General features: G+C 55.0%; 8 protein-coding genes across 8 annotated transcripts; 2 read left to right on the top strand and 6 right to left on the bottom strand.

Annotated features, from left to right (window-relative positions):
- Nucleotides 1–850: 850 nt before the first annotated feature.
- On the bottom strand, nucleotides 851–5,115 carry EsH8_III_000368 (uncharacterized protein; the record flags this gene model as incomplete). The annotated part of the gene is made up of 3 exons (XM_083262093.1): nucleotides 851–3,243; nucleotides 4,350–4,456; nucleotides 4,511–5,115. The coding sequence occupies 3 exons, from the start codon at nucleotides 5,113–5,115 to the stop codon at nucleotides 851–853; spliced, it is 3,105 nt and encodes a 1,034-aa protein (XP_083122580.1).
- Nucleotides 5,116–6,633: 1,518 nt separating this feature from the next.
- On the bottom strand, nucleotides 6,634–7,300 carry EsH8_III_000367 (ankyrin repeat-containing domain protein; the record flags this gene model as incomplete). Its single annotated transcript, XM_083262092.1, has 2 exons — nucleotides 6,634–7,001; nucleotides 7,105–7,300. The coding sequence occupies 2 exons, from the start codon at nucleotides 7,298–7,300 to the stop codon at nucleotides 6,634–6,636; spliced, it is 564 nt and encodes a 187-aa protein (XP_083122579.1).
- Nucleotides 7,301–7,546: 246 nt separating this feature from the next.
- On the bottom strand, nucleotides 7,547–8,752 carry EsH8_III_000366 (DNA topoisomerase (ATP-hydrolyzing); the record flags this gene model as incomplete). Its single annotated transcript, XM_083262091.1, has 5 exons — nucleotides 7,547–8,032; nucleotides 8,084–8,155; nucleotides 8,205–8,285; nucleotides 8,335–8,421; nucleotides 8,471–8,752. 5 exons carry the CDS (start codon nucleotides 8,750–8,752, stop codon nucleotides 7,547–7,549), a joined length of 1,008 nt encoding a protein of 335 aa, XP_083122578.1.
- Nucleotides 8,753–9,980: 1,228 nt separating this feature from the next.
- Nucleotides 9,981–12,392, top strand: EsH8_III_000365 (lanosterol synthase ERG7; the record flags this gene model as incomplete). Its single annotated transcript, XM_083262090.1, has 3 exons — nucleotides 9,981–10,241; nucleotides 10,307–12,019; nucleotides 12,075–12,392. The coding sequence occupies 3 exons, from the start codon at nucleotides 9,981–9,983 to the stop codon at nucleotides 12,390–12,392; spliced, it is 2,292 nt and encodes a 763-aa protein (XP_083122577.1).
- A 774-nt stretch (nucleotides 12,393–13,166) lies between these two features.
- On the top strand, nucleotides 13,167–14,540 carry EsH8_III_000364 (co-chaperone SGT1; the record flags this gene model as incomplete). Its single annotated transcript, XM_083262089.1, has 2 exons — nucleotides 13,167–13,937; nucleotides 14,016–14,540. 2 exons carry the CDS (start codon nucleotides 13,167–13,169, stop codon nucleotides 14,538–14,540), a joined length of 1,296 nt encoding a protein of 431 aa, XP_083122576.1.
- A 625-nt stretch (nucleotides 14,541–15,165) lies between these two features.
- On the bottom strand, nucleotides 15,166–16,704 carry EsH8_III_000363 (uncharacterized protein; the record flags this gene model as incomplete). The annotated part of the gene is made up of 1 exon (XM_083262088.1): nucleotides 15,166–16,704. One exon carries the CDS (start codon nucleotides 16,702–16,704, stop codon nucleotides 15,166–15,168), a length of 1,539 nt encoding a protein of 512 aa, XP_083122575.1.
- A 1,389-nt stretch (nucleotides 16,705–18,093) lies between these two features.
- Nucleotides 18,094–19,526, bottom strand: EsH8_III_000362 (rhamnogalacturonan acetylesterase; the record flags this gene model as incomplete). The annotated part of the gene is made up of 2 exons (XM_083262087.1): nucleotides 18,094–18,552; nucleotides 18,627–19,526. 2 exons carry the CDS (start codon nucleotides 19,524–19,526, stop codon nucleotides 18,094–18,096), a joined length of 1,359 nt encoding a protein of 452 aa, XP_083122574.1.
- Nucleotides 19,527–20,630: 1,104 nt separating this feature from the next.
- Nucleotides 20,631–23,273, bottom strand: EsH8_III_000361 (tRNA-intron endonuclease family protein; the record flags this gene model as incomplete). Its single annotated transcript, XM_083262086.1, has 1 exon — nucleotides 20,631–23,273. One exon carries the CDS (start codon nucleotides 23,271–23,273, stop codon nucleotides 20,631–20,633), a length of 2,643 nt encoding a protein of 880 aa, XP_083122573.1.
- Nucleotides 23,274–24,212: the final 939 nt, after the last annotated feature.

The following is a 24,212-nucleotide window of genomic DNA, read 5'->3' as shown; positions in this document are numbered from 1 at the left end:
CTTTATATCAAGTTCGAGATCTTGACGCGGGGTTTTAGGAAACCACCATGCACGCCTCTGAGGTCCAACCCTTGGATGGCGGCGTAGATTCCCATGTGCTTCTGCTCATGGTCAACAGCGCAAGTTGGCGATATTCAAGCGGTGCTGCTTTTTCCATGAGAAGCATCGAACTCATAGATCCGTCAAGCTACTCCAGCACAACGCCCTGGGTTCTGCTTGTCCTCGCCGGCCCAAGCGCGACATGCGCTGCCCGTCTCCAGTGCCAAATGAGATGTTTATCAAGGGCATCTCAGGAGGCAAGCCAACCTACAGGCTTCGCATGACTGTCCAACACCGTCCGCCTTACTGCTGGCCGACATCCTCGTGACAACGATTTTGTGTATGTCGCACATTCCATAGTCAATAACTTGAGCTATTTCTTTGCCAGGGTCTCGGCCTTTCTTCTTACGGCCTATCCGTGGAAGATTATTGGCTCGGTATTATCAACGGGAGTCCCCTCACACCACGGTGTAGATTTTCCTAGTAGTGGCCTGAACCCGTTATGTCACAATAACCGAGGGTTCTTCGGCAAGCTTGGTGCGCGCTCCTGGGGGTCATAATGTCAGCTGGAAAGGCTCTGCCTCTCTCTGGGCGCCCCACAGCCGATGAGTTCCGCTCCACGATCATAGCATCGGCTACCGGAGCTTTGGATATGTGTGGTATGGTGGTGTTATCTCCGCCGGAAGCTATCATATCGGTGGTGGAAGCCTTCCCTAGGGCAATTCGAACTCGGGGTTTTGCTCTCTCCTAGATAGACCCTGTCTTCGGTGATCAAGTAAAGGGAAGCTTATCTAGAAGCTGGTTGATTCAATCACCTCAGCATTTCCCGACAAAGTTTCAGTCTGTCACTGGCTTCCCGCAAAAGCTCCGAATTAGACTGTTCCAGGCTTGTCCTTAGCAAGTCAAGCAACTCTGGGAGCCTATCGTTCAAGTCTCTGGCAGCTTCATCGCTGAGCTCGTCCAAAGCCGCAAAATGAGCGAGGTAACGAGCGACCTCGCTGTACCTGCCTGGTGGCACGTTTTTGTTGGGTATCCCCAACGCCTGCACAAAGGACCAGATAGTCAGGGCTGCGTAGTACATGATCCATGGTCGATGAGGATCCGGTTCGCTGCGGCAGGAGTAGAACACGGATACGGGCTCCGGGAGAGTACCGAAACTGTTCGCTCGTCTCTTTGGCCCCCGCTGGTCAACCAGGACGCGATACAATAGCTTGAAAGCGTGAAGTACGGCATGGCGTGTAGATGGAGCATTCGACCAAGTTCTCATTCTTGCTACAGCATTGGAATGGTCGCGGGTAGAAACTTTGCGACCAACCAAGCGCTTTGCGCCTGCATACACCTGACAGTCGACGATATCCACGTGGAGGCTGATATGGGCCAGATGATAGAGCACAGCAGCAGAGTGGATGGGGCCATTCGAGGCCGAGGGTTGCCCAGGCACCTCAGATGTATCGTTGGCTCCAACGGCATTGTCAAAGCTTTCTTTCCATTCATCGAAGGCGCGGAGAAGGATCTTTCTCCATCCATCGTGCGTGTCAGTGCTAGGCGTGCGAAGGTCCAGCCATTTGAGATGCGACTCTCGGTGAGAGAGATGCCAACCAACGCTTAGCAACCCAGACATGATGATCATGCGTCCAAACGTGTGAGTCTTGATTTCTTGGCCATGCAAAGCACTCTTCAGTCCGTCGAGGAACGATACCTGCTTGATCCCGTACATCCGATAATTTCCGTCAAGCTGGCGAAAGGCATCGGGGGTCGGGGCTGTCCAGAGCCCATCATCGCAAGGCAGGGGCAGACGGATCTCATGGGGCGCCATATCGGCGGCGTGTCCGAACATTGCTGCATGTATGATGTCCATCATGAAGGCAGCAAAGACAACACGATGCATCGATTCGGATTCGGCCCATCGGATCCACCATGTTCTCGAGTCCGACGAGGTCCCATCGTTCGACGTCGGAGCAGCTTCTTCTGGGGGAGACTCGCTCCCTGCTCTTCCGATCAGAGGACTGCCTCTTCTTAAGAGGGTCAAGGTGGCCGAATGATAGATGTGAGCTCGTTCATGCATGCGTCGAGACGAGAATATCTTCTCATAATACTCAAGCAACAAGAGCGCTTGGGCGATGAACAAACCCACCGGCGGTGCTGCTTCTTCAGCAGTAAGGATTTCCCAGCGGATGCTGGAGATGATGACATCGGCAAACCCTCCGTATTGTTCCAGGTTGCCTGTGGAGTCCCTGCTGCTCAGAGATGCGGCTCCCAGGGCGATCATAACCATCAGCAGGAAGATGGAGCAACGGTTGGAAGAAAAGGTTGGCTGGTGTACGATGGGTAGCCTTGGAGAGACACTTTTCCAGTATTCTTGCAAGCAGTCTCTCATCATGTCCAGGTTCAAGGCGGGTAGGTCTCCCCCGCTCTCCTGCACCAGGCTTACAATGCGGGGCTCGTACTTGGGCTGCTTCTGTCGGAACATTTGCAGCCATCTGAGAACCTCTTGCCGGCGGTGCTCGCTGATGAGCTCGTCGCTGACCTCGACTTGACGGGGTGGAGTGGGATCCATCTGTGATCGGCTAGTGAGGGACTCGTAATCGTAGTGGATGTTATTGTTGAACGTGGACTCCAGGCCTCCTTCAAGGAAGGGAAGGTTTGCAACGCCATTGAACTCGCTAAAGCTTGCCTGCGGGTCGAACAGCCACACGGCGAAGTGATCTCTCGATAGGGCCTCGTCTGGTTGGAAGCCGACTGGGTTGAACGATGGCATCAAGGATGGCGCTTCAGCAATCGGGGGCTGTTCGCGGCCGAAATAGGTCGGTTTCTGACGCATCAGATCCACCGACATGTCATCAATGGATGGCCATGTTGACGGTTGGCCGATCCGGGCAGCCTGCTGAGTCAAGGATGGGTTTGGTGCGGTTGTTGTAGGCGTAGACGTGGCGTTGGAGTCGGGAGTCAGCAGAATAGCAGCGTCATGGGGCCCGCTTGACGAGGGTTGGGGAAAAGATGGTCGCGAGGATCCAGCCGATGTTGGGGATGCAACTGTGGGACCGGGGATGTTGCCCGAGGCGACAGAAGTGCTGAAGCTGGGAGCGCGATTACGAGGGATATAGGACGAAGAGTGGCGCTTTTTGTGCCGTGAGAGCAAGTCGGCGCGGACAAACTTCTGGTCGCAGCCTGGTATATCGCAAATGAAGACTTCCTTGGGGTTGTCTGTTGGCTCGCGTCAGTTGCGTGGACTGGCTCGGACAAGGTTGGCCTAGCCGCATGACAGCATGTTGCGGAGGGTCTAGGAGAGCATCTCACGGTTAAGTTGGTGTCTCTGGAGGTGTTCGGCCCTCGAATACAGTTTGTCGCATCCCGGGTGATCGCAAACGAAGCGGCGAGGCGCGCCTCTCCGGCTCGCGCGTTTGTAGGCGCTTCCAGCCCCGCCAGCTGGAGATGGGTGGCTCGCCATTAACGGCGGTCATGAGAACATCATACACCGAGTTAAGACACGTCGATGATGGTCACGTAGGGCGTTTGAGACGCGGTGCCGTCGGTTTAGTGGACATGCGACCTCGGAGGTTTTCAGAGTCCTGATCGGCGACGGTAGATGAGATGCGCCGGGCGTGATGAAGTGGTTGAAGATGTCGCGATGCACTTCGAATTTGGGGATGAGATGAGACGGGGATTGTTGATTGGCAGAGGTGCGCCTCAGGCGCCCGTGTTCGACGCGGGGGGGGATAAAAGGTGCTCGCTCCTTTCCCCAAAAATGCCCCCCTTCCCCACACATCTCCGTCGTCTCCTTCCCTGGCAAAATGGGGCGGGAAATGGGAGAGCAGCGTGTGTGCGGTGTGTGGGTGGCGTGTGGTGTGGTTGCGCGGAACGAAAAGAAAGGGACTTGTGGAGTGGATCCCCTGCCCCCACGCTCCTCGGACAGCACACAGTTGGGCACTGTACCCAGTACGTACCTACTCATGCGCTGCTGTTGAGTGGGGCCAACTTTTCTGGTACGGGCAGGCTGCAGCCCACTGTCCGCGTCGCTCCGTTCCTTTGACCGGACTTTCATATTCTTCGCCGTCATCCTATTAAACCGTCGTCTGTTCCAGACACCGTTTCTGCCCACGTGATCCGGGCGCCGTAACTCACCTCGCCTGACTGTTGGACAAACCGTGCCCGCGGTTGTCCTATTATGAGAGACGGCAAGTGACAATTCAACCCAATATTGACGCCAGCCGGCGCCGGTCTCAAACACACAGAGTCACTCGCATCAAACAGGGGGGTGCTAACGAAATCATCGCAACAAAAACAAATAATCTCCAATCGAAACGTCTAACCATTGCGCATTCTCCTTGAAATCCTCTTCAGCGCAATCTCCTCCTTCTCAAACTTCTTGAATTCCGACCGGTGGCTCTCGGCAGCCGGCCCGAGCACCTCCAGCAACCTTATACTCGGCATCCCGTGCGGGCCCGTCAAATCCCTGGCCCGCCTGTCGTACCGCCCGTTCCGCACCGCCACGTTCTCGTCCGTGAACCTCCTCAGCTCCTCCGGGATCCCCTCGTCCCGCGTCTGGTGCTCCAGCACCTTGACCAGGTCCACAAACACCGTCTTCGCGGGCAGCGTGACGCCGAACGCCTTCAGCGCCGCCATCGACTCGCGCTTGTCATAGCTCGCGATGCAGATGCCCGTGAACGCCGCGTCCAGCTCGTCAAACGTCTCCTGCGCCTTGAGCAGCGCGTCTTCGCTGTACAGCTCGAACATCTCGTGCACGTCGATCTTGGCGTGCCACGGCCTCGGCTGGAGCCTCTTGTGTTCCTTTGACTTCTGAAGCAGGCGGATGGTCCGCTTCGACAGCTGTCGGGTTCCCTGTTGCCCGCTGCTCGCGGAATCCCATGTGGGCTTCTCTGCCGGCGACATAATGTCCACTTCTATCGCTGTTGAGTTCGAGTAGCCTGTGAATTTATACATGTCCGATGGTTCGCAGGTGACCATGATGACTTGGCTGCCGGCCCAGCAGTCTGCGAGCAGGACGTTCTGGAGGGCGCAATCTTCGAACCGTCGACGTTGGCCCTCTGTGAGTTGGTGTCGCTCCCGATGCGCCATGGTCCCAAACTCTCTTGGTTTAATTTGATATTGTATGATGCAGGTAGGTGCAGTGTGCAATTCGGTGACGGTTTCTTCAATGTCAAAATGAAAAACAAAAAAGACACTCCAATAACACCGGGCGCGGTCACGTCTAAATGCACTTTGCACAATGGACGCTGAATCCGTCCATCATGCGATCGGCTAGCCCCCTGCGGGATTGAGTCACACGGGGGGGACTTTGGGACGGGATGGCAGTGCATCGCACCCGCCCCGATTCCTCCCCCACACAGGCGTCAAGCAATGTTGACATTGGCCACGGCAAGAAATCGCCCCCCGAGTCCCTGAAGCAAAAGGCCTTTTCCATGTCCCAGGGTGGGATTACGTACCGCCGTCTGAGACACGCCTTGCAGGGCGAAGCACAGGCGCAAGGATGCACCGCCAGCTTCCTGACTCGGTTTTCGCCCAAGGTGGACATCTCTATACCCTATATCGGAAAACATATAGTTATTTCTAGACTGCATGTTGCAGGTGATTCCCCTTGGAGGTAGCATAAGGATTATTCAAAGTTGTGAGCTTTCTCTGATACACAACTTTTTTCTTATATGTTTGAGTTCGGCATGGGTAATTATATATTTATTCATTAACACATATCTGTATATATATTCATATACATACACACATCTACAACTGTCTGATATGTGATCCGACAAAAACCACGTAATAAGTTCATATTATTTCCTCCAAAACTCTGTAGTTTGGATTGATTGTAAATTTCGAACCAACAGTTTTGTCGGTGTTCCTTTGCAGTCTTCCGTCCATTTACGCTAAACCGTCGTGGCATAGCAAACACATGATAGTAGCTGCCAGAGTGCCGTACGCGTCGTTCTATCCGCTTCCTTTCGCCCCATTCGTCATTGATAAAGAGATTACAAGATTCAGACATGTTGAAAAGCAAAGATTAAACCAGATTGTAGAAGTGCCTGATGAAGGTGTGCATACAGTTAACAAAGAATGAAACTGGACGCTGAAAATAGCGTCGGCCCGTTCTTGAAGTATTTGCCCCGTACATCTCTTCGCGGCTGATACTCTGTAATAATATTAGAGAGAATAGAGGAATCAACGGAGGCGAATTTGTGGGATTGGATGAATGAAAATGAGAAGAAGGGAGGGGAGCAGGGCCGGCGATGCGATTTTCTTCCACTATGGCCATCCGCGTATTTTTTTGTCATGCCGGTAGCGTGTCAACGGTTCGAGAACCCCAGCTAACCAGTGACCAGTACCAACTCCACAGAATGCGGCAATACCTTGCGGTTGGTATAATACTTTGGCCGTGTAGACGTTGTGTAGTGTCGGCAATCCAGATACCAGCCTAGGGACGAAATCCAAACGTTCACCACCGTTTGCTAGTCACGTCTGCATAATGTATCTCAGGGGTGCTTTGGACCGGGGTTCAGCACCATTGTGTATATCGCCCGGCCACCAATATCAAGGCCAGGGACTCGGAATGTCGTTCACTCATTTGAATTCTTCGTAACACTATGAACTCTTGCTCTCCTCAACCTTCTTCTCTTCCTCGCCGTCATCCTCAATCTCAATCCCCGACGCCGCACCGCTCAATCCGTCCTCCTGGTTCCCGCTCTCGAGGCCGCCCGACTGCGCCAAAAACCAGTCCGCAACCTCCCTCTTGCCGTTGAACAGCGCCGAGTCCAGCGGGATCTGGTCCTTGTCGTTGGCGACTGCCGGCGAGGCGCCGTTGGCTACCAGAAGCTTGACAACCTCAAGGTGGCCACCCAGGCACGCCCAGTGCAGGCCTGCATTGCCAAACTCGTTGGCAGCGTCGATGTAGGCCTTCTTCTCCTCCGCAGGGCGGGCGTCAAGGGCTGAGATCAGGGCCTGGACAATGTCTGGGCAGAAGGTCAGTACCTGCAGGTAGGGGATCGCGGATAGCCACTATGATATTTTGAGAGGCAGGGGCGGCAAAAAAAGAAAATGCAAGAAAAACCATACCGAGGTGACCGTTGCCCGCAGCCATGTGCAGGCAGGTTGACTTGCCCTCATCCTTGGCGGCGGTGATGACCTCGCCGATGGAGACGTTCTCGCGCTCCGACAGGGATTTGAGCGATTTTTGAAGATCGGTGAGCTCTCCGGCTCTAGAGAAGTAGATTAGATCATCGATCTCATCTTCTGAAAGTTTGGGAGCCATTATGTTGGAATTTTGCGAGTGCTGTCTGAGGACCTGAATGAGTCTTGAAATGAGGTAGAAATTTTCGAGTGATGTGTGTGGAGGTACAGTGTGTAAAGAGGTAATGCATACCCCGCACTATCCTCCGCTCCAGCCATCATCAACTAGGCGCAAGATATTTGAACGTATTGATTGCCCTGATACGCCCCCAAGAAAATAAAAATGCCAAAACAGCGTGATAAAAACAAACACCACTCTGATAGAAAATCAGTTGTGCATGTGCTCATCAAGCCACTTCGACATGTCGCCCGTATCGTCCACTGCCTGAATTTCCGCTTTGACTCCGAGGAACAACATCACCTGCAGCTCTCGTCGACATTCGGTGTCGCTCTCGGTACCGTCCTCGCTCATCCCCTTTATCATGTTGGCTGCACGCTTTCTATCTCTTGCCGTGAGAAAACTTGACGATTCGCCCATGGCGGATCGCCGCCCACTAGCGTTTGAGTCCGACTCTTGGCCGGTCAGCGAATCGTGGCAATGAACGAGGTCGTTGCTCTTGATACCAAGCCATTGCATACTAGGTACAGTGACATCCCTTTCATGAGCCTGTCCATTAGTGCCGTGACTATAACAGCGCATGATAGCAATGCCATGACAGTCAAAATCAACCAGAGCAAAGACCGGAAGCTCTGGTTTGGCCTCATGGAGAAGGTGAAGAAACTGCTTGGTGTTCAAATCCGGATAGCCTTTTCCCTGGACAAGTATAAGAAGGAGCTGGAACGCTGTCCGATGAGGTTTACTTGCCGTGATGAGAATACCTCTCCCAAAGGATGAGGTATCCCAGTACCTTGCTGATGCCAACGTACGATAGGTGGCCTGGGCGACTCAGCTACCAATTCCAACTTAGAGGTAGATCAAAACTTACCTCTTTTTCGATGACCAAGACCCATTGCGTCATACCGAAGTCAACCTGGGAGATGATCCTTGCTGGAGGAATAAGTACCCCCTAGACAATGGTCAGTCCGACACCGAGAGAAGTTCTTTGGTGGCTGTACACTTTCGCCTGAGGATGCGTCGACTTCCGAAGGAGCTCTTGTGCGCAATAAGATGGGCCCTGCTACCAGTCCCTTGCTCGCCGCTACCTGATTCAACAGTTAGGACAATTCGACACCAGTGTCAGGGAGCACTTACTATGCCAAGATCTTCCCGCCCAAGCCCGAGGGTGTAGGCCAGATCATCAACGAGGTTGTCGACAACGTCCTGTCGTTTGAAGAGATCCACATCTTGGTAATAGATGTTCCTATGCTCTCTTGTCTTCAGCCATGGTATATCACGCGAGTGCCAGCGAACGCGCTTGCGACAGACCTTTTGGTGATTAATATACCCGATGTTAGGGCGCTGAGCGAGAGTTGTAGGATGCGCATCAGTCGGGCTGAGCGAGACACATGTCAGAGGATAACTACCGGTGTACATGTGTATCTACGCACTAAACTTGACAGCTTCGTCGACAGTTCGACCTGGAAAGCAAACTGCAAATCGGCGCGTTCGAGAGCGAGTCGGTCTAGCAGCATCGCCGGTGGAATGACTGGCTGAAGAGCGTCGGGACCTGTAGGGGATAGACATCTCTTGGTTCCGACGCAGCGAATCCTGGACCGATACGAGTATGTCCTCTAATTTGGTGATGGCCGCGCCTGTAGCGTTCTCACGAAGATCCGGATCGGGAATAGTGACGACGTTGCTTGATTGACTCGGATTAGCATGCTGCGACGTTAGTTGGCCCCGTTGGCGGCCGTTTAGCATTGTAGAGGTAGCAAGGTCTGTTGGAAGATGACTAGACAAAGTACGATGCACGGAAAGTGCAGACAAATCATGTCGCACAATGCGATGGCAGCGATTTGTCAATCTTTGGTCAGATTGTAGAAGCACCAAGAAAAGACGAGCGCCATTGGCGGAGGATGACAAGGTGGTAGGAAAGAAAGATGCAGGAACCGACGGGAAAGAGGTGTCGCACACCACATGGGAGCCATTGACCAATGATAGTACACTTGTCTGGCGGGAAAGAACGGACGGGAGACATTTCAAACAGTTCAGCAGCACACGACAGTGGCACCAACTGATTGGGATGACGTGACTTGGCTTGTGCTCGCAGAGGCTTAGGGGACTCGGAGCCGCTGAACTTAATCTTGCAGCGGCCTCTGCAACATGACACCTGTCAAACTAAAAGGCATAGGTAGGTAGGGTAGGCGTGGGGATTGGGTTTGTGCCAAGGTGGAGTGCTGTTGCGGGTGAAGCAGGATCGACCGATTATGTCAAAAGACGACCAAAAACCAACTGCACTTCGATGAATTGGCAAAGGAGAAGCCCGCGGGCCCCTGACCGGCCAAATTAATCGAGTGTTGACCGAGTGCTGGTTGCGACCTTCCTTTCCAGCCCCTGCCCGGCGCACCAACGCATATCGGCTCGCTCCACTAAATCATGATTGCAGCAGGGGTGTCGTACGAGGATATGGTGGGTTTCTTCCGAGCACATGCATCCATCACTGGACACCGCCATAGAGAGATACGCAAGGGACCGCGTCCCGCGAGCTGACTGGGCCCGATATTTAACAAGTGCATTAACCCGCCTCCTCCATCCCGATCGCCAGTCTTGACAGCTTCCTCCCATTCCCCGTATCCTTGCGTAGACGCAATCACACCCAACGATGGTCGTCGAAGAAGCTTCGTCCGTTGCCTCGAGCAATGGCATCACTGCCGCCAAATCACCCCAGTCCCGCAAGCGCGTTGCAGAAGCCATCGCCGAGCAAGAGTGGCCCAAGAGACCCCGCATCGACGCCAAGACGGATCGCACGAAATGGAGGATGAAGGACGATGACGGCCGACACACCTGGAAGTACCTTGACGACGAGGCCGCAAAGGCCTGGCCCCAGACTTACGCCGACAAGTACTTCTTGGGTCTTCCCCTGGTTGGTTCACCCTCTGGTATACGTCGTGATGTACTCTCGGTCGCTGACTTGTTTTCCCCATGCAGGACCTCCCAATCCTCCCCGAGCCTCAGAACCCCCTCGATGCAACACGCAATGGCCTTGAATACATTGAGAAGCTGCAGCTGCCCTACGGCGACTGGGGATGCGAATACGGTGGGCCCATGTTCCTCCTCCCGAGCGCCGTCATCGCCTGGTACGTCACAAAGACACCCATCTCGTCCGCGTTCGCCACCGAGATCAAGAACTACCTTTTCGCTCGTGCTCACCCCGAGCATGGCGGATGGGGTCTCCATACCGAGGGCCTCAGCACCGTCTTCGGCACCTCCCTGAACTACACAACTCTGCGGCTCATTGGAGTTGACGCGGATGAGCCCGTCATGGTCAAGGCCAGGGCGAGGCTTCACGAGCTTGGCGGCGCTACCCACGGACCGCACTGGGCCAAGTGGTGGCTCGCAGTCTTGGGTTTGGTGGATTGGGATATTGTCAACCCGGTACCCCCTGAGATTTGGCTGCTGCCCGACTGGGTGCCCATCCATCCCCGGCGGTGGTGGGTTCACATCCGCCAAGTCTTTCTTCCCATGTCCTACGTGTACTCGAAGCGCTGGAGCTGCGAAGAGACGGATGTGATTCGATCCCTCAAGCAGGAGCTGTTTCCTGAGCCCTGGGCGTCCATCAACTGGAAGGCGAACCGAAATTCCATCGCACCTGGCGACAACTACCACCCGAAGTCTTGGCTTCTCAACACAGCCAATTGGTTGCTGGTAAACGTCTGGAACCCGTTCCTGCGGACCAACTCCATCAAGGAGAAGGCCGAGGCTTGGACGAGCGATTTGGTGGACATGGAGGATGCCAACACGGACTACCTCGGCCTGGCGCCAGTCAATGGCCCCATGAACCATATTGTCTGCTACATCCGGGATGGGCCAGGAGCCTATACTGTCCGCCGCCACGCCGACAGACTGTTGGATTCTCTGTGGGTCAACGCGGAGGGCATGCTTGGCAACGGAACCAACGGTGTACAATGTTGGGATACCGCCTTCATGATCCAGTCCGTCTTGGCCGCTGGCCTCGAGACTGACGATCGATGGCGCCCGATGCTCGAGAAGGCTCTCGGATTCCTCGATAGACAGCAGATCCGCGAAGACTGCAAGGACTCGGAGAAGTGTTACCGCCAGCAGCGCAAGGGCGGCTGGCCTTTCAGTAACAGAGAGCAGGGCTACGCCGTGAGCGACTGCATCTCCGAGGCACTCAAGTCTGTCATCTTGTTGCAGAAGACCGAGGGCTACCCCCAGCTTCTGGATGACCAACGTATTTTCGACGCTGTTGACTCCATTTTGCTGTACCAGAACGAGACGGGCGGCGTGGGCTCGTACGAGGCACGCCGTGGAGGCGAGTACATGGAGATGCTTAACGCTGCTGAGGTCTTTGGTCGCATCATGATTGAGTACGACTATCCCGAGTGCACTACTGCCTGCGTCACAGCCCTGTCGCTCTTCAAGAAGCACTGGCCCGACTACCGTGCGAAGGATGTCCGCATCTTCATCCACCGTGCTGTAAACTGGATTCGGTCTCACCAAAACATTGACGGCTCGTGGTACGGAAGCTGGGGCATTTGCTTCACATATGCCGGCATGTTCGCGCTGGAGAGTCTGGCTAGCGCAGGGGATCATTACACCACCAGCAAGGTCTCGAGGAGAGGTTGCGACTTTCTCATCTCCAAACAAAGGGAAGACGGCGGCTGGTCAGAAAGCTACAAGGTACGTCTCGTATGACTGAGTCACAGGAATAGGACTTCGACTAACCATAACACAGGCGTGTGAGACGATGGAATACCACGAACACCCCAGAGGCTCCTTGGTTGTGCAAACCGCATGGGCTCTCATTGGATTGATGGAGGCAGAATACAACCAAATGGAGCCACTCCGAAAGGGTATCCAATTCCTCATGGACCGCCAGCAGGCCAACGGCGAGTGGCTGCAGGAGACCATGGAAGGCGTCTTCAACAAGAGTTGCACCATCACTTACCCCAACTACAAGTTCACATTTCCCATTAAGGCGTTGGGCATGTTTGCCCGCAAGTACCCCGACGAGAAGATTGTCGCTGGCATCAGCGACAAGGGAGATGCCTAAGATAAGAGGCAAGATTGTTGATGAATACCGATCATTTAACAGTAGTATAATTAATTCTAATGAGACATGATGAGTTCTGTGGTATTGTCCAAGTGTATCGCTCTTTATGCCTGCATCACTCATCTGTATTCGCTCGGCGGTCAATCGGGCCACGCTGTTTGTTCGTAGAGTAATACTTGCAGAAGACTTACTTGCCCATTGCGGAGCGGAGGGAAGCATAAGCATTGTACATTATCTCCATTTTGAGTTGCTTCTCCTTGCATCCGCAATTGCCATGTTGGTTTGGCGAGGGCTTTGGCTGAATGAAACCACCGCTCGGATTGAGACGCTTCCTGGAGCTTTAAGGCCCCAGACAGTGTGCTTGATTCGCTTTACTTTTGACTCCAACGGGTAAGGGAGATGGAGACGACATATTCGGTAAAGAAGGTGGGGCGGGTGACGAGGCGGTGAGGCTACGCATGCCGTGTGGCCCAAGCTCGGGCGGCAGAAAGTGAAAGTGCCAGGCAGTTGCCCCACCAGAGCTTCCAGAACAGTCTGACCCCTCCGTGCCGAACTCAAACGTCGAACCTTGAAGAGTATCATTTGCTTGCTTAACCATCTGCCTCGCTTCCCGATCTTCATATACAACGTCCCCCTCTTGCCTGTTGTCCGAAACACCTTGACGATATTTTTGCGCAAGCATCATCAACGCTAGCCAACCACCCCGGACAAGAACCAATTCTACCCTAGAGAAAAACAAACCCACCTGCCTAACCTTTTATCTGCCTACCCATCATGTCCGAATACACGGCCGGCCAGGCGGGCATGACCGCCGTCGACAACAAGAACTGGGACGAGGCCATTACGAAGCTTTCCCTCGCCCTCAAGTCGGCCAAGTCGCCTAAGTGGCTCATCGGCCGCTCAAAGGCCTACATCGGCACCAAGGACTACCGCCGTGCCCTCCGCGACGCCGAGCTCGCCCACGTCGCCGCCGCCTCCCGTGGAAACCGCGCCTTCATCATCGACGCGCAATACCGCCGCGCCGTGGCACACTTCCGCCTCGGCGAGTTTGGCAACGCCGATGCCTGCGCCACCTGGGCCCAGCGCATGTCCGAGGGCAAGAACATGCAGGACAAGGAGTGGCGAGAGCCAAAGGTCGACGGCAAGGGCTTCTCGACGGCAACTAGGGCGGAGCTGACGGAGGAGATGGCCGCTGCTGCCAGACAGGCAGAGGACCCTATGAAGAGCAAGTACGGCACCGTCTGGAACACGGCCTGCGCGCTGCGCCTGCAGATCATCGCTGGACTGGAGAGGCTGGGCGAGGACGACGAGAAGAGGAAGGTCACCGTTAAGTTTGCGCCGGATGTCTCGCTTGACGCGCCCGAGGAGGAGGAAGAGATCACAAAGGAGGAGGTCAAGGCTGCTGTCGCCGAGGCGGCGAAGAAGCCCGAGGTCCAGAAGGATGTGCGTGTCGACTTCTTCCAGAGCAGCAACACCATGTCTGTGTCCGTCTTTGCCAAGAATATCCCCAAGGACGACTTCAAGGTTGAGTACAATGATCAAGAGGTAACTCCACCCCCCACTCCCGCCCGTTCGCAACTGCTGGAGGTTTTCTCAACGGAGAACTAATGAAGCCGTTTGTAGATCCGAATGACGCACATCCCCGGCCACGAACCCTGGTACACAATCCCCCTCTGGGGCCGCATCGACCCCACCGGCTCCAAGCACACGGTTACGGCAAACAAGGTTGAGTTCCAGCTCAAGAAGCTTGAGGCTGGAAAATGGCCCACCCTCCACGGCTCCCCCGACAGCCAGCCCGCTGTGAGCAAGGCCCCCGCGCCCGCCGCCGCTCCCAAGCCCGCCGCCCCTGCCGCGCCTGTAACCAAGGCCGCGGCCAGCAGCAGCAGCGGCCCGGCGTACCCGACATCCTCCAAGTCAGGCCCCAAAAACTGGGACAAGCTCGAGGGTGTCGACGACGAGGACGAGCGTGACATCAACGCCTTCTTCAAGACGCTGTACAAGGGCGCCACGCCCGAGCAGCAGCGTGCCATGATGAAGAGCTTCACTGAGAGCAACGGCACCGCGCTGAGCACCGACTGGAACGACGTTAAGGCCCGTAAGGTCGATACTGTGCCTCCTGAGGGCGTTGAGGCCAAGAAGTGGGAGTGAGTCCCGAGTAGGCATGCAGTCGGGGGGGGGGGGGGGGGGGGGGGGGTGGCATGGCCTAGTAGGGAATCCTTCTTTTCTTTTTCTCGGTGCATGAAGACGTTTTTAAAGACGTCCACAGGACAATGGCGTTTTCCTTTTTTGGTAATGGCTGTGGGGCAGGCCATCGTATGTACACAGACACAGCCAGACAGAAACCGGGCATCATGAGGGCTTTCTTTTTTTGCTCTTTGGCGTGGCGTTGGGAGTGGTCAAACAAAAACAGATTCGCTTAGTTGGCAGTTCGCGCCGTCATAACAATATTCTGTTGTCCCCGTCTTTCAAACAGCAAAAGTGGTGCCAACTAAATGTCTACCAAACAAGTCCATTTCCAACACGAATCATGTTGGTGTTGAGTCTTTCGTCTGCTTTAAACAGGCAATGCGCGGACTGGTTTCGCCGAGTGCCGTGCTATGTGCTAGGGACACTGTTGTTTAGGTGCATCTCTAACGATGCTGCCCGAGGAATTATTTTATTAGGCGGCGAGCACCTCCTCGTTTCTAGCCCACGTCAATGTGACCCCTGCCCCCCAATGCAATGTGTGCAACTAAAAAGGAACGGGAATGACCCTCTTAGTTGTCCGATTTCTCTAGCCCGATGCGTTCGGTCTTCTGTCATCTCGCAGGCCTCTTAGTGTGCTCTGGAAATCCTCATCCGCCACATACGTGCCCTTGAGCCAGCGCCGACCGCTCGCCGTGTCGAAAGCGCGGCGCCCGTGCAGCACGCGCCGGTTGTCGAAGAGCACGCACTCGCCCGGCCGCAGCTTGTACTGGAACACGTTGCATTCGTCTTCGAGAATGCGCTTGAATGCGCGCGCGGCGGTAAGCCAAGAACGCCAGACCTTGCGCTGTCCCGACGACGTCTGGCGTGGGAAAGGGGCCTGGAAGGGCGGGGACCACCAGACCTCGCGGAGGTTCGGGTCTTCGGCGTGGCTGATGACGGGCCGGGTCTGGCGGTAGAAGAAGCCGTTCTTGGTGTAGTGGTAGGGGACTTGGAAACCGCAGAGATGGTTGTAGTACTCGGGTTGGCGATCCCGAAGCAAAGAAATGGCGTGGTGGGCATCGCTAAAGATGGACTCGCCTCCGGAGCACGAGTTCTCTAGGCAGTGCAGCAGCTGGATCTTGGGGGGCGAGTCGAGGTAGAGCATATCGGAATGCAGGCCCAGGTACGCAGAGGTGTAAGCAACATTTTCGGCGTCGGGTTTCGAGATGACGTCCCATGTGCGGCCGTAGAACGTCTCCTTGACGGCGCCGAATTTGAGGGCAATGTCGGCGACGGCGGTCTCGGTCTGGGGCACGTTGGTGAGAAAAAGGAGCCCTAGCCTAGAAAGCCCGAGGGCACCTTTCCTGAAGGCGGGGCCGCCAGCAATGAAGTCTGCGTAATCGATGCTCATGAGACGTGGCTCGAGAGTACTCTTATCCCAAAAGGTCTTCTGGTTCAAATAAGAGGGGTCTTTAGGATGGCCGGCGAACATCACGGAACTCTCCCTGCTTATAGCTTTGAGGCTTTGTTTTCCATTAGCGGGAAAGACAGAGACGTGGCTCGCGGCAGCGGCTCGCGGGATGTCATTCTCCCAGTGAATCTGGACAGAACCGTCGGATAGCTGTTCCAGTCTCGAGAGCTTGATGTCGTGGGGGATTTCGGCGGTGGAGAAGGACTTATTGCCGGAGGATGGGCTGACGCAGTGCGGACAGGGACAACGGTCTCGTATCCATGCGGCATCCAGAATACGGTACTTTTTCGAGATGCTGTCGAAGACGTGAAGTCTATCGGTTTGGCGAGGGGGTATCTTGTAGGGCACGGGATACAACAGGCGGTTGGTTGACCTCATCACGTTGTCTGACAAGAGTTTTGTCGAGTTGATTATAGAGCGCAGGGAGTGATGGAGATCGGCGAGAGAGGGATTGGCACTTGACGAAGGGACCTCGGGGAGAGGAACGAAAACCTCTGGGTCCTGGCGAAGGGCCACGGCTTCTTGGGTCACGGGGGAGGTCGTGTGGACGCTGGCGAAGGACGCGGGGAGGCATCGTCGGCCAGAGAGGCGGGACGAGAGGGAGGGTCTCTTTGGGGTGGTGTCGAGAACCCGTGCCGCGAGCGCCGCAGGGCGAAGAGGCGCCCTGAAGGCCATTGTCGAGTTCGAGGTCGTCGGGAGAGGGTCGGGAGAGGGGCGCGTCGCAGCTGAAAGCAGAGAACAGAGAACCGGAGGGCAGCTGCTGGGAAGCTGCAAGAAGAGGAGCAGAGACGGCTGAGGCAAACGATGCGGGGAGGAAGACTCTGTTGCTCAAGTTGGCGGTGCCTACATCGTTGCTGCACGAGATGGGCGGGCAATGGCCCGATTAAAGAGGGCAGCAGCAGGGGTTTGGTCCAATGTCTCTGATGCTGTGCCGAGAGCTCCCCCCCGTTAGCGCGACGGGAAGGCAAACATGGCTGGTAGTGGGGGGCCGAACCTCGGTCGGAGGGCATTTCTGGGGAACGCGGGGAGCTTTGACACTGTGCTTCCGTACAGTACGGGATCTGTCGTCACATGTGGCATTTTTATTTTTTGTGTATGCTTTAGCTATCTGTAGTCGGTCTTCTGTCTCATCCGATCTAATCTTTTCCGTCCCAACTTTCCACAGCATACACAAAATGCGCGAATCAATGAGACTCTTGATTTTCCAAATGCCATGATACCGCTGCGCACAACATGGTTAGAGCCCATTCCACAGGACTTTTTCCTCTCTACATTTCTTGGTGACATCTTTCACATGCCACTGTCGCCGACTGAGCCCACAAAGCTCGCCTCGTGACCTCCACCGCTCCACCAGGTGGCCTAGCCGGTCGACCGAGATCTATGCGGCGCGGGGTTAGCTTCTCTTCACATGGGCGCTCTGCGCTTGAAACCCATTCACGAGCAAACGAGCACACGAGCAACGAGGCCTTCCAGTGCGGACTTTGGTGAATACTACTGCGCCATTCCGAATCAACGTCGAGTATGCGCCCGCGCGGGTCTGGCGGAAGTGTATTAAGAAAACACCGACTACGCCATAACGAACAATGATGTCGAGAGCGCACGTTCAGATTTGCTAACTGCTAACAAACTTGATTTGCACATCATTGGAGGATACAAGTCCCTTCCAACTCCGACCCCCGGACAAACGGCTGGACCCGACAACGTGAAAGACATCTGACGCGCCAATAGCAACGGTGGATCTGCCTCCGCCATGAGAGGGGTAGCCTAGATGTACAACGCAGTCAATGAGTGGCTAACTTGCAGCTGTGGACTTGGCCCTGCATGTCTTAGTTTCTCGTCACATTGATGCAGACCGTGGTTGGCCAATCCGCAACTCTTCATCTCACCATAGAGTTATCGGCCTCGAACTCCCCTTTGCACCTCATGCAGCTGCTCACTTTGCCCAGGGTCGTGGGAGTATGTTGTAACAATGACTTTAAATTATTGTACTGAAACAGGTAGATTCTGCAAACCGATGAACAAATATTGGGTTTTATATAGGTCACAAACACACGCTCCCAATTCTTAGATAGGAGAGGTTTCGATGGCCTTCCAGATCTCGTCGCTCAGCGTCTTGTTAGCGTTGAACGACGGCGCCAGGGCCTTCTGCTTCTGCAACACCAGGTCCGCAACCAGCCTGCCAAACACGACGCTGCCCTCGGCGTTGAGGTGCGTGTTGTCCGTCGGGTTGAGGTTGTACGAGTGCGACTTGTCCTCGCCGATGGACTGCACGAACTTGCGGCTGTAGAGGTTGAGGTCGATGTACGTCGTCTTGGTCTCCGTCGCCGCCGCGATCGTCCGCTTGCGCTCGTTGGCGAGGTTGTCGACCACGAGGCCGCTCGAGTTGAAGCCGCGGCGGGTGAGGGGGGTCACCAGGATCGGGGTGCCGCCCAAAGCCTTGATCTCCTTGGCCAAGTTGCCCAGGTTGGCCTGGTACTGGTCGAGAGTGATGTTCTTCTCGGGTTTCTGGTCATTGTGGCCAAACTACATTACGGGAGAGTTATTATCAGTTACGGCTTGGAATTGAAGGGGAACGCAAAGGGAGGGGGGGTGCTCACCTGGATCGTTACATAGACGTCGTACGCCGCCTTGTTATCCTGGACGGCCTTCTTGACCTGGGCCCAGATTCCGTCCGTGACATAGTCCACCGTCGTCCTGCCGTTGACGCCCAGGTTGGTGCCGAAGGCCGGCTTCTTCAGGAAGCTGATGAACCCGGAGCCCCAGCCGCCACCACCCAGTGACTGAGCCGCCGTTGTAGAGTCACCGGCCAGGATAAATGCGACCGGCTTCGCCGCCTTCACTTCTGCGGACGCGGACGCGGACGCGGAGACAGCCGGGGCAGCAGTGGCAAAGGACGGGAGCAGGGCCGCTGCGGAGAGCAATGTTTGGGGCCTCATTGTTGCTGAGTCTGTACTTTCTTCCTCTTGTTCTGATGTTATTGACTTTTGAGCCTTTGTAGGTAGTGACTGTGAAGCCGAAACTGCAGCAGATTTGGAGGTTGAACCCGAAGCTAAAGCGGCAGCAGAAGCAGCGGCAGCAGCAGAAGCACCGGCGGCAGAAGAAGCACCGGCGGCAGCAGCAGCGGCAGAAGACGACGCAGCAGACGCAGCAGAAGCAACAGCAAATGCGGAAGCAGCAGCAAAAGCAGCAGAAGCAGCAGAAGCCGAAGTCGTGGTCGAAGTTGTCGACGTCGAAGTGAAAGTTGTGGTAGTCGAAGTCGAAGTGGTCGAAGTCGAAATCGAAGTCGAAGTCGAAGTCGAAGCAGATGCAGAAGCCGAGGCTGAAGCAGAAGCAGCAGCAGAAGCGGAATCAGGAGCGGAATCAGGAGCAGAATCAGAATCTGAGGCTGAAGCAGAAGCAAGAGCTGAAGCAGGAGCTGAATCAGGAGCAGGAGCAGGAACAGCTAACGAGGACGCAGTTCGACGCACAGGGCGTCCATCTTCGTAGACGAGAACCATCTTGACTCCTCCTTTTATACGAACCGGCGGATGCCTGTATCTCCTCTCTTTCTTTCCCTTTCGCTCTCTCAACCCGAACCCTGGGAGCCAAGCAATCTCTCGATGTAACCACGGCCCTGTCCCCGCAGGTTCAACAACTACCCTTTTCGTCGCGAATCGAATCGGTAGGCAAGGGGCTCGTAGACGTCGGTGTGATACCCCTGGCGTTTCTGGGATGATGCTGGGATGTTGAACTGCTCCCCCACCCCCGACGGCGAGCTTTATTTATTCCGTCAATGGGAAAAGGCGATGTTTACCCCTCTCCCTAGCCCGGCCCCCGCCAGTTCCGGACCTGGCTAAGCTTTTTCGGCTGATGAGGAATGCTACGAATCGCCGGGGCAGCACGCCTTTCCCAGGGCGACCGTTCTTGGGGGGCGATCTAAACCAGATACGTCATCATCTGCAGCCGCAGCGCATGCACACCCGTCGCCGGCATTCCTCAGCTAGCAGGCCTTGCTGCATCGTTCGGGCGAGCGGACGGCATATTTTAAGTCTAATACTCCGGATGACCCTCTCAGTCGATTGGAACCGCGGGGTCAGGGCACACAATAAACACCGGGGGTGGGGTTCACTCTGCCCCTCGAATGAAATACGGTGTAGCTACCTGCCCGCTTCGTCCCATCAGGGAACGAGGCCCGGCCTTGGGGCAGACCTTGGACGGCTGCAAAGGGGTATCGAGGCCGGACCGGGGTGCGGTCCCCCGCTCCGTCGTAACTACGCCGGTGGACGACCTGACTCGTGGAATCCAGAATGCAAATGAATTTACACAATTGAAACGTCGACGCAGATTTACTCTATATTGCCTCATTATCATCATACAAAACTAAGGGGGCGGAGGGGTATTCTAGTGTAACAAGAACTTGATGGCGTGCTGCCGCCGAATATGCCGTCTTTCCGAGATTCCCGTTTACTCATACAATGTACTGTGTCCGGTGCTGAAGCATTGACGTTCCCAATGTCGTGTACACCGTTGATCCATGATTGACCCAAACCACAATTCAAGCATCCAGCTTGTTTCTTCTCCCAAAGTTTTCATGTCCCTCAACGCCCAGCCCGTGTACACAATCATCTGTTGCGGTTGCTGGACCACCGCTTGACCATAACCTCCCGTATCTTGTACAACTTGAAAACCTCTGCCGGCCCCTTTTTCAACGCCTCGTCAAATTCCGGAGGCGGCGGGACGTCGACATACACCAGGACCAGACTCTTCTGGACGTGTGACAGGACACGGACAACACCGTGAAGCCAGTGCCAAGTCTTGCGCGGCAGCTGGCGATTACTGTCCTTCCACCATTTGTGGGAGTAGGATGGTAGGATGATGACGCCAAACTCTGCGTGATCAAATACAGGTCCTTTGGCATAAAGCATCCAGTCCACACCAAACTTGATACCCGCTCTGGGAACCCATCCCAATGAACGGAAGTGGTGATACACAGCGTAGTTTACTAGGAAACCATCGTCGGGTTGGAGCTCTTCGGATGCTCGAGAGGGGAAATAAGAATACTGTCGGAATAGGTTGAAGAGATCGGCCGTAGGAATCGGCGCCTTCGTGGCTGGGTTAACAACCCGAAGGGCGCCCATCCCGAACGCGAGGAAGAATGCTTCCTCAGATGTGAGTTGAAGATGTTCCTTGTTCACTACCTCGTCAGGCTGCGTCAAAGAATCTGTCTGGTTCTCAAGAACGTTGGTGTCATTCGCCGTCGACGCCTCAGACACTGTGTTGAGAGAGTTGAGATCTTTGGCCGTCGTGGCATCTTTAGTCTCTGTTTCTAGCACACTGGGACCAAGCGATGCGCCATTGAGAGGGGGCGTTGCTTTTCCGTTGATGCCGTTGAGCAGAGCATGGCTGGGACTGGGTGGGTCTGACAGCTGATAAGTAGTAGACTCAACCTTCGGGGAAAAGCGAACGCTCTTGCGGCGCTTTACGGATTTCGGAGTTGCTGGAGGGTCTGCGGAAGCGACCATTGGATCTGCCGTTCCATTCAATCCGTATGCATGAACCGTCTTGTTGCCATTGATACCGTTCACTAAGTCATTGATCAGATGCTCTGTTGCTGTTTGCTGTGTTTCTTTGGAGCCACCGAAACCGGCATCTTCGTGAATCGTCGAGAGCTTCTGCGGCACGGCGGCAAAGTTCGTGTTGACGGGGGCATTGGAAGCATTGGTAGCCTCAAACGATGTCCCATTGATAACCGGTGAGTGTGCGTTGGGAAGAGAAAGCAGCTCAAGAGGTCCGACAGGGGAGGTGGTTATCAAGGCCGATGACGTGGCCGAAGTGCCATTGACAAGCGATGATCGAAGCAAAGGCTCGGTCACCACCTCAGGCTCAGGGTTGTTAACCACTTCGATTTCCTCTATCAACACCACATCTTGCTCAGATTGTTCGGATTGACCGTCCACTGCAACATCCTCGACATGTTCGAACGTTGCGAAGGGCCGAATGCCTGAGTTGGGAAGATGTAGGAGTTCCAGAGGTCCAGTTGGTGCGGGCGGGCAGGGAGAGATGGTACCTGGAAGCAAGTCGCTAGGTTGGATGACCACTTCTCTGTCGATAACGATGTTGACGCTCCCCGAAATGTTCTCTGGGGTACCAACCTTAACCACAGATGTCTGGGAATTAGGCAGAGAAAGAAGTTCCGAAGGTCCAGTGGGAGCAACCCAGGTTACCGAAATGGGTGCTGAGAGAGTGTCGTCTGGCTCGGGGAAGACATCCGACTTGGTGATAATACCAGCCTCCTCGACCGATCGAAGGAAGTCACTGGGCTTGGCAATCTTGGCCGAATCGATGTGAGAGACGCACTCTTGCTGAAGTCCCGAAGGATTGATAGGGGCAGTCCGTGATTGTGTGACATGGGATGCAGATCCGTTGACCTGTCCAGTAGCGGTGTCCTTGGCCAATGTAGATGCCGGGTTTTCTAGGGACAGATCAGATGTCTCAGGCTCGGTGATGACTTCGGTAATGTCCTTAGTCACATCGGGTGCACCGGTTTGGGCGACTTGATTTGACTCAACCACGACTGATTTAGGGGGGACTGCTGATACAGGCAAGGGCTCTGCATCTGTCGAGGCTTCTCGTTCAGGATTATGGGTAGTCTCCGCCGTGGGCTTAGGCGAGAGTCCTTCGGTCTCGCTGACCAAAGTCGAAGACTTTACTGTATCAACCGCGGGTACCTGAGTCGCTAGCTGCGCTTCCTGAAGCCGCAGCTGCCTAATAGCTTCTTGTTCGGTTTTCGCCCTATCCCATTTCATCTGCCTCCGCTCTTCACGTCTGTTGGCCGTTACCAGCTCACTGACTTGGCCAGGTACAAGTCCGCGCCTGACTTGCTCGCGCTTTAGCCAGTTGGGCTCACTTCGACTTAAATTGCCCTTGCCGTAGAACCCTTGTTCCCACAGCGCGCGCATGGACTTCTCGTTGATGACGTTGACAGATTTGGATTCTGGGGACCAGATACCCTCGTGCACAATGGATGGCTCAGCAGGCGGTGGGAACAAGGATTGTTTCGTCCATGCGTACAGGACGTGGAAAAGAGAAATTGGATTATTCGGGTAAAAGCTAGGAAGCGGAAATGTCCGTATGGGAGCAGGCAACTCGTATATCTTGTGCAACGGCGGGCCTTTCGGCCGCGGCGTCGAAGAGCCCGAGGGGCTCTGCTGCGCAGGCGTCATAGCCTGCGCAGGCTGCGAGGCCATGTTCTTGCTCTGTAACATGGTGCTAGCAATTCATTTCTGTCTTTAGGCAATTATTAGCTTAATGGCCCATGGCGAATGCTCAATAAAAATGAAGAGAACATATGTTTGCATCAGATACCGTTGTAGTCTATATTTGAGCGTTCATCGAGGTTCAATGAAGACGCCTCTTTGCACAAAATGGGATAGGTGTCATCATAGCAAACAGGAGGGAAAGCGGCAAAGAAAACTCCTCCAGCGCGCAATGGAGGATCGCGACGAGGAAAGAGCTCCGCCTGGCCGCTGGCACCACCACGGACAAAGGGAAGAACTAAAAGAGTAGCAACTTACTTGATCAGGAGTTTTCCACCCGTCTAGCCGACAGATCACCCGTCAATTGGGCCATTCAAGCAAAAATCAACCTCAATTCCCAGAGGTAGCTCGATCCTGTTCGGTAGACGTGTGGTTGGAGGAAGAAGGCGCAAATGTTGTAGTCCGCAGAAAATTTCTGAGAAGATAAAGGTCCCCGCTGTATCCATCGCTCGCTTCCGTTGGTCCCCACCGTCTGACTCTTTCCGTCCTCCCGGAAAAACTCGGTTGCTCCACCTCAGCACGGGGACTTTGGGCAGAACCTCTCAAGCCACATTCCACCAGCCTCATCGGACCCACCAGCCTCTCTGGCCTTATGCCTCATGCGCAAGGTGTCTAGGTGTGGCTGGCATCTGTGTAATTTTAAGTTGGCAGATCCGTGCCGTTAGTGGGGCACTTAGATTTCGATGCCACGCGACTCTCCGGTCCTACCGCCTTTTGGGCGGCACATAATCCGTCATCCCCTCCAGTCTTTCCTTGGAAGTATGCTCTTTGCCGTGCTTGCGACGATCTTGTGACGATACGTTCTTTCCGACTGACCTACGATACTCTGCTTTCATGGCGTTTGGTTCCAGCTAATTCTCTTTCCCTGGATGCCGTCTGCTTTTAATA

This window comes from Colletotrichum jinshuiense, chromosome 3 (genome assembly GCF_051148585.1).
Source record: "Colletotrichum jinshuiense chromosome 3, complete sequence".
In the NCBI taxonomy this organism is placed as follows: Eukaryota; Fungi; Ascomycota; class Sordariomycetes; order Glomerellales; family Glomerellaceae; genus Colletotrichum; species Colletotrichum jinshuiense.
Note: the sequence above shows the minus strand (reverse complement) of the source record. Positions and strands in the feature narration are given on the sequence as shown.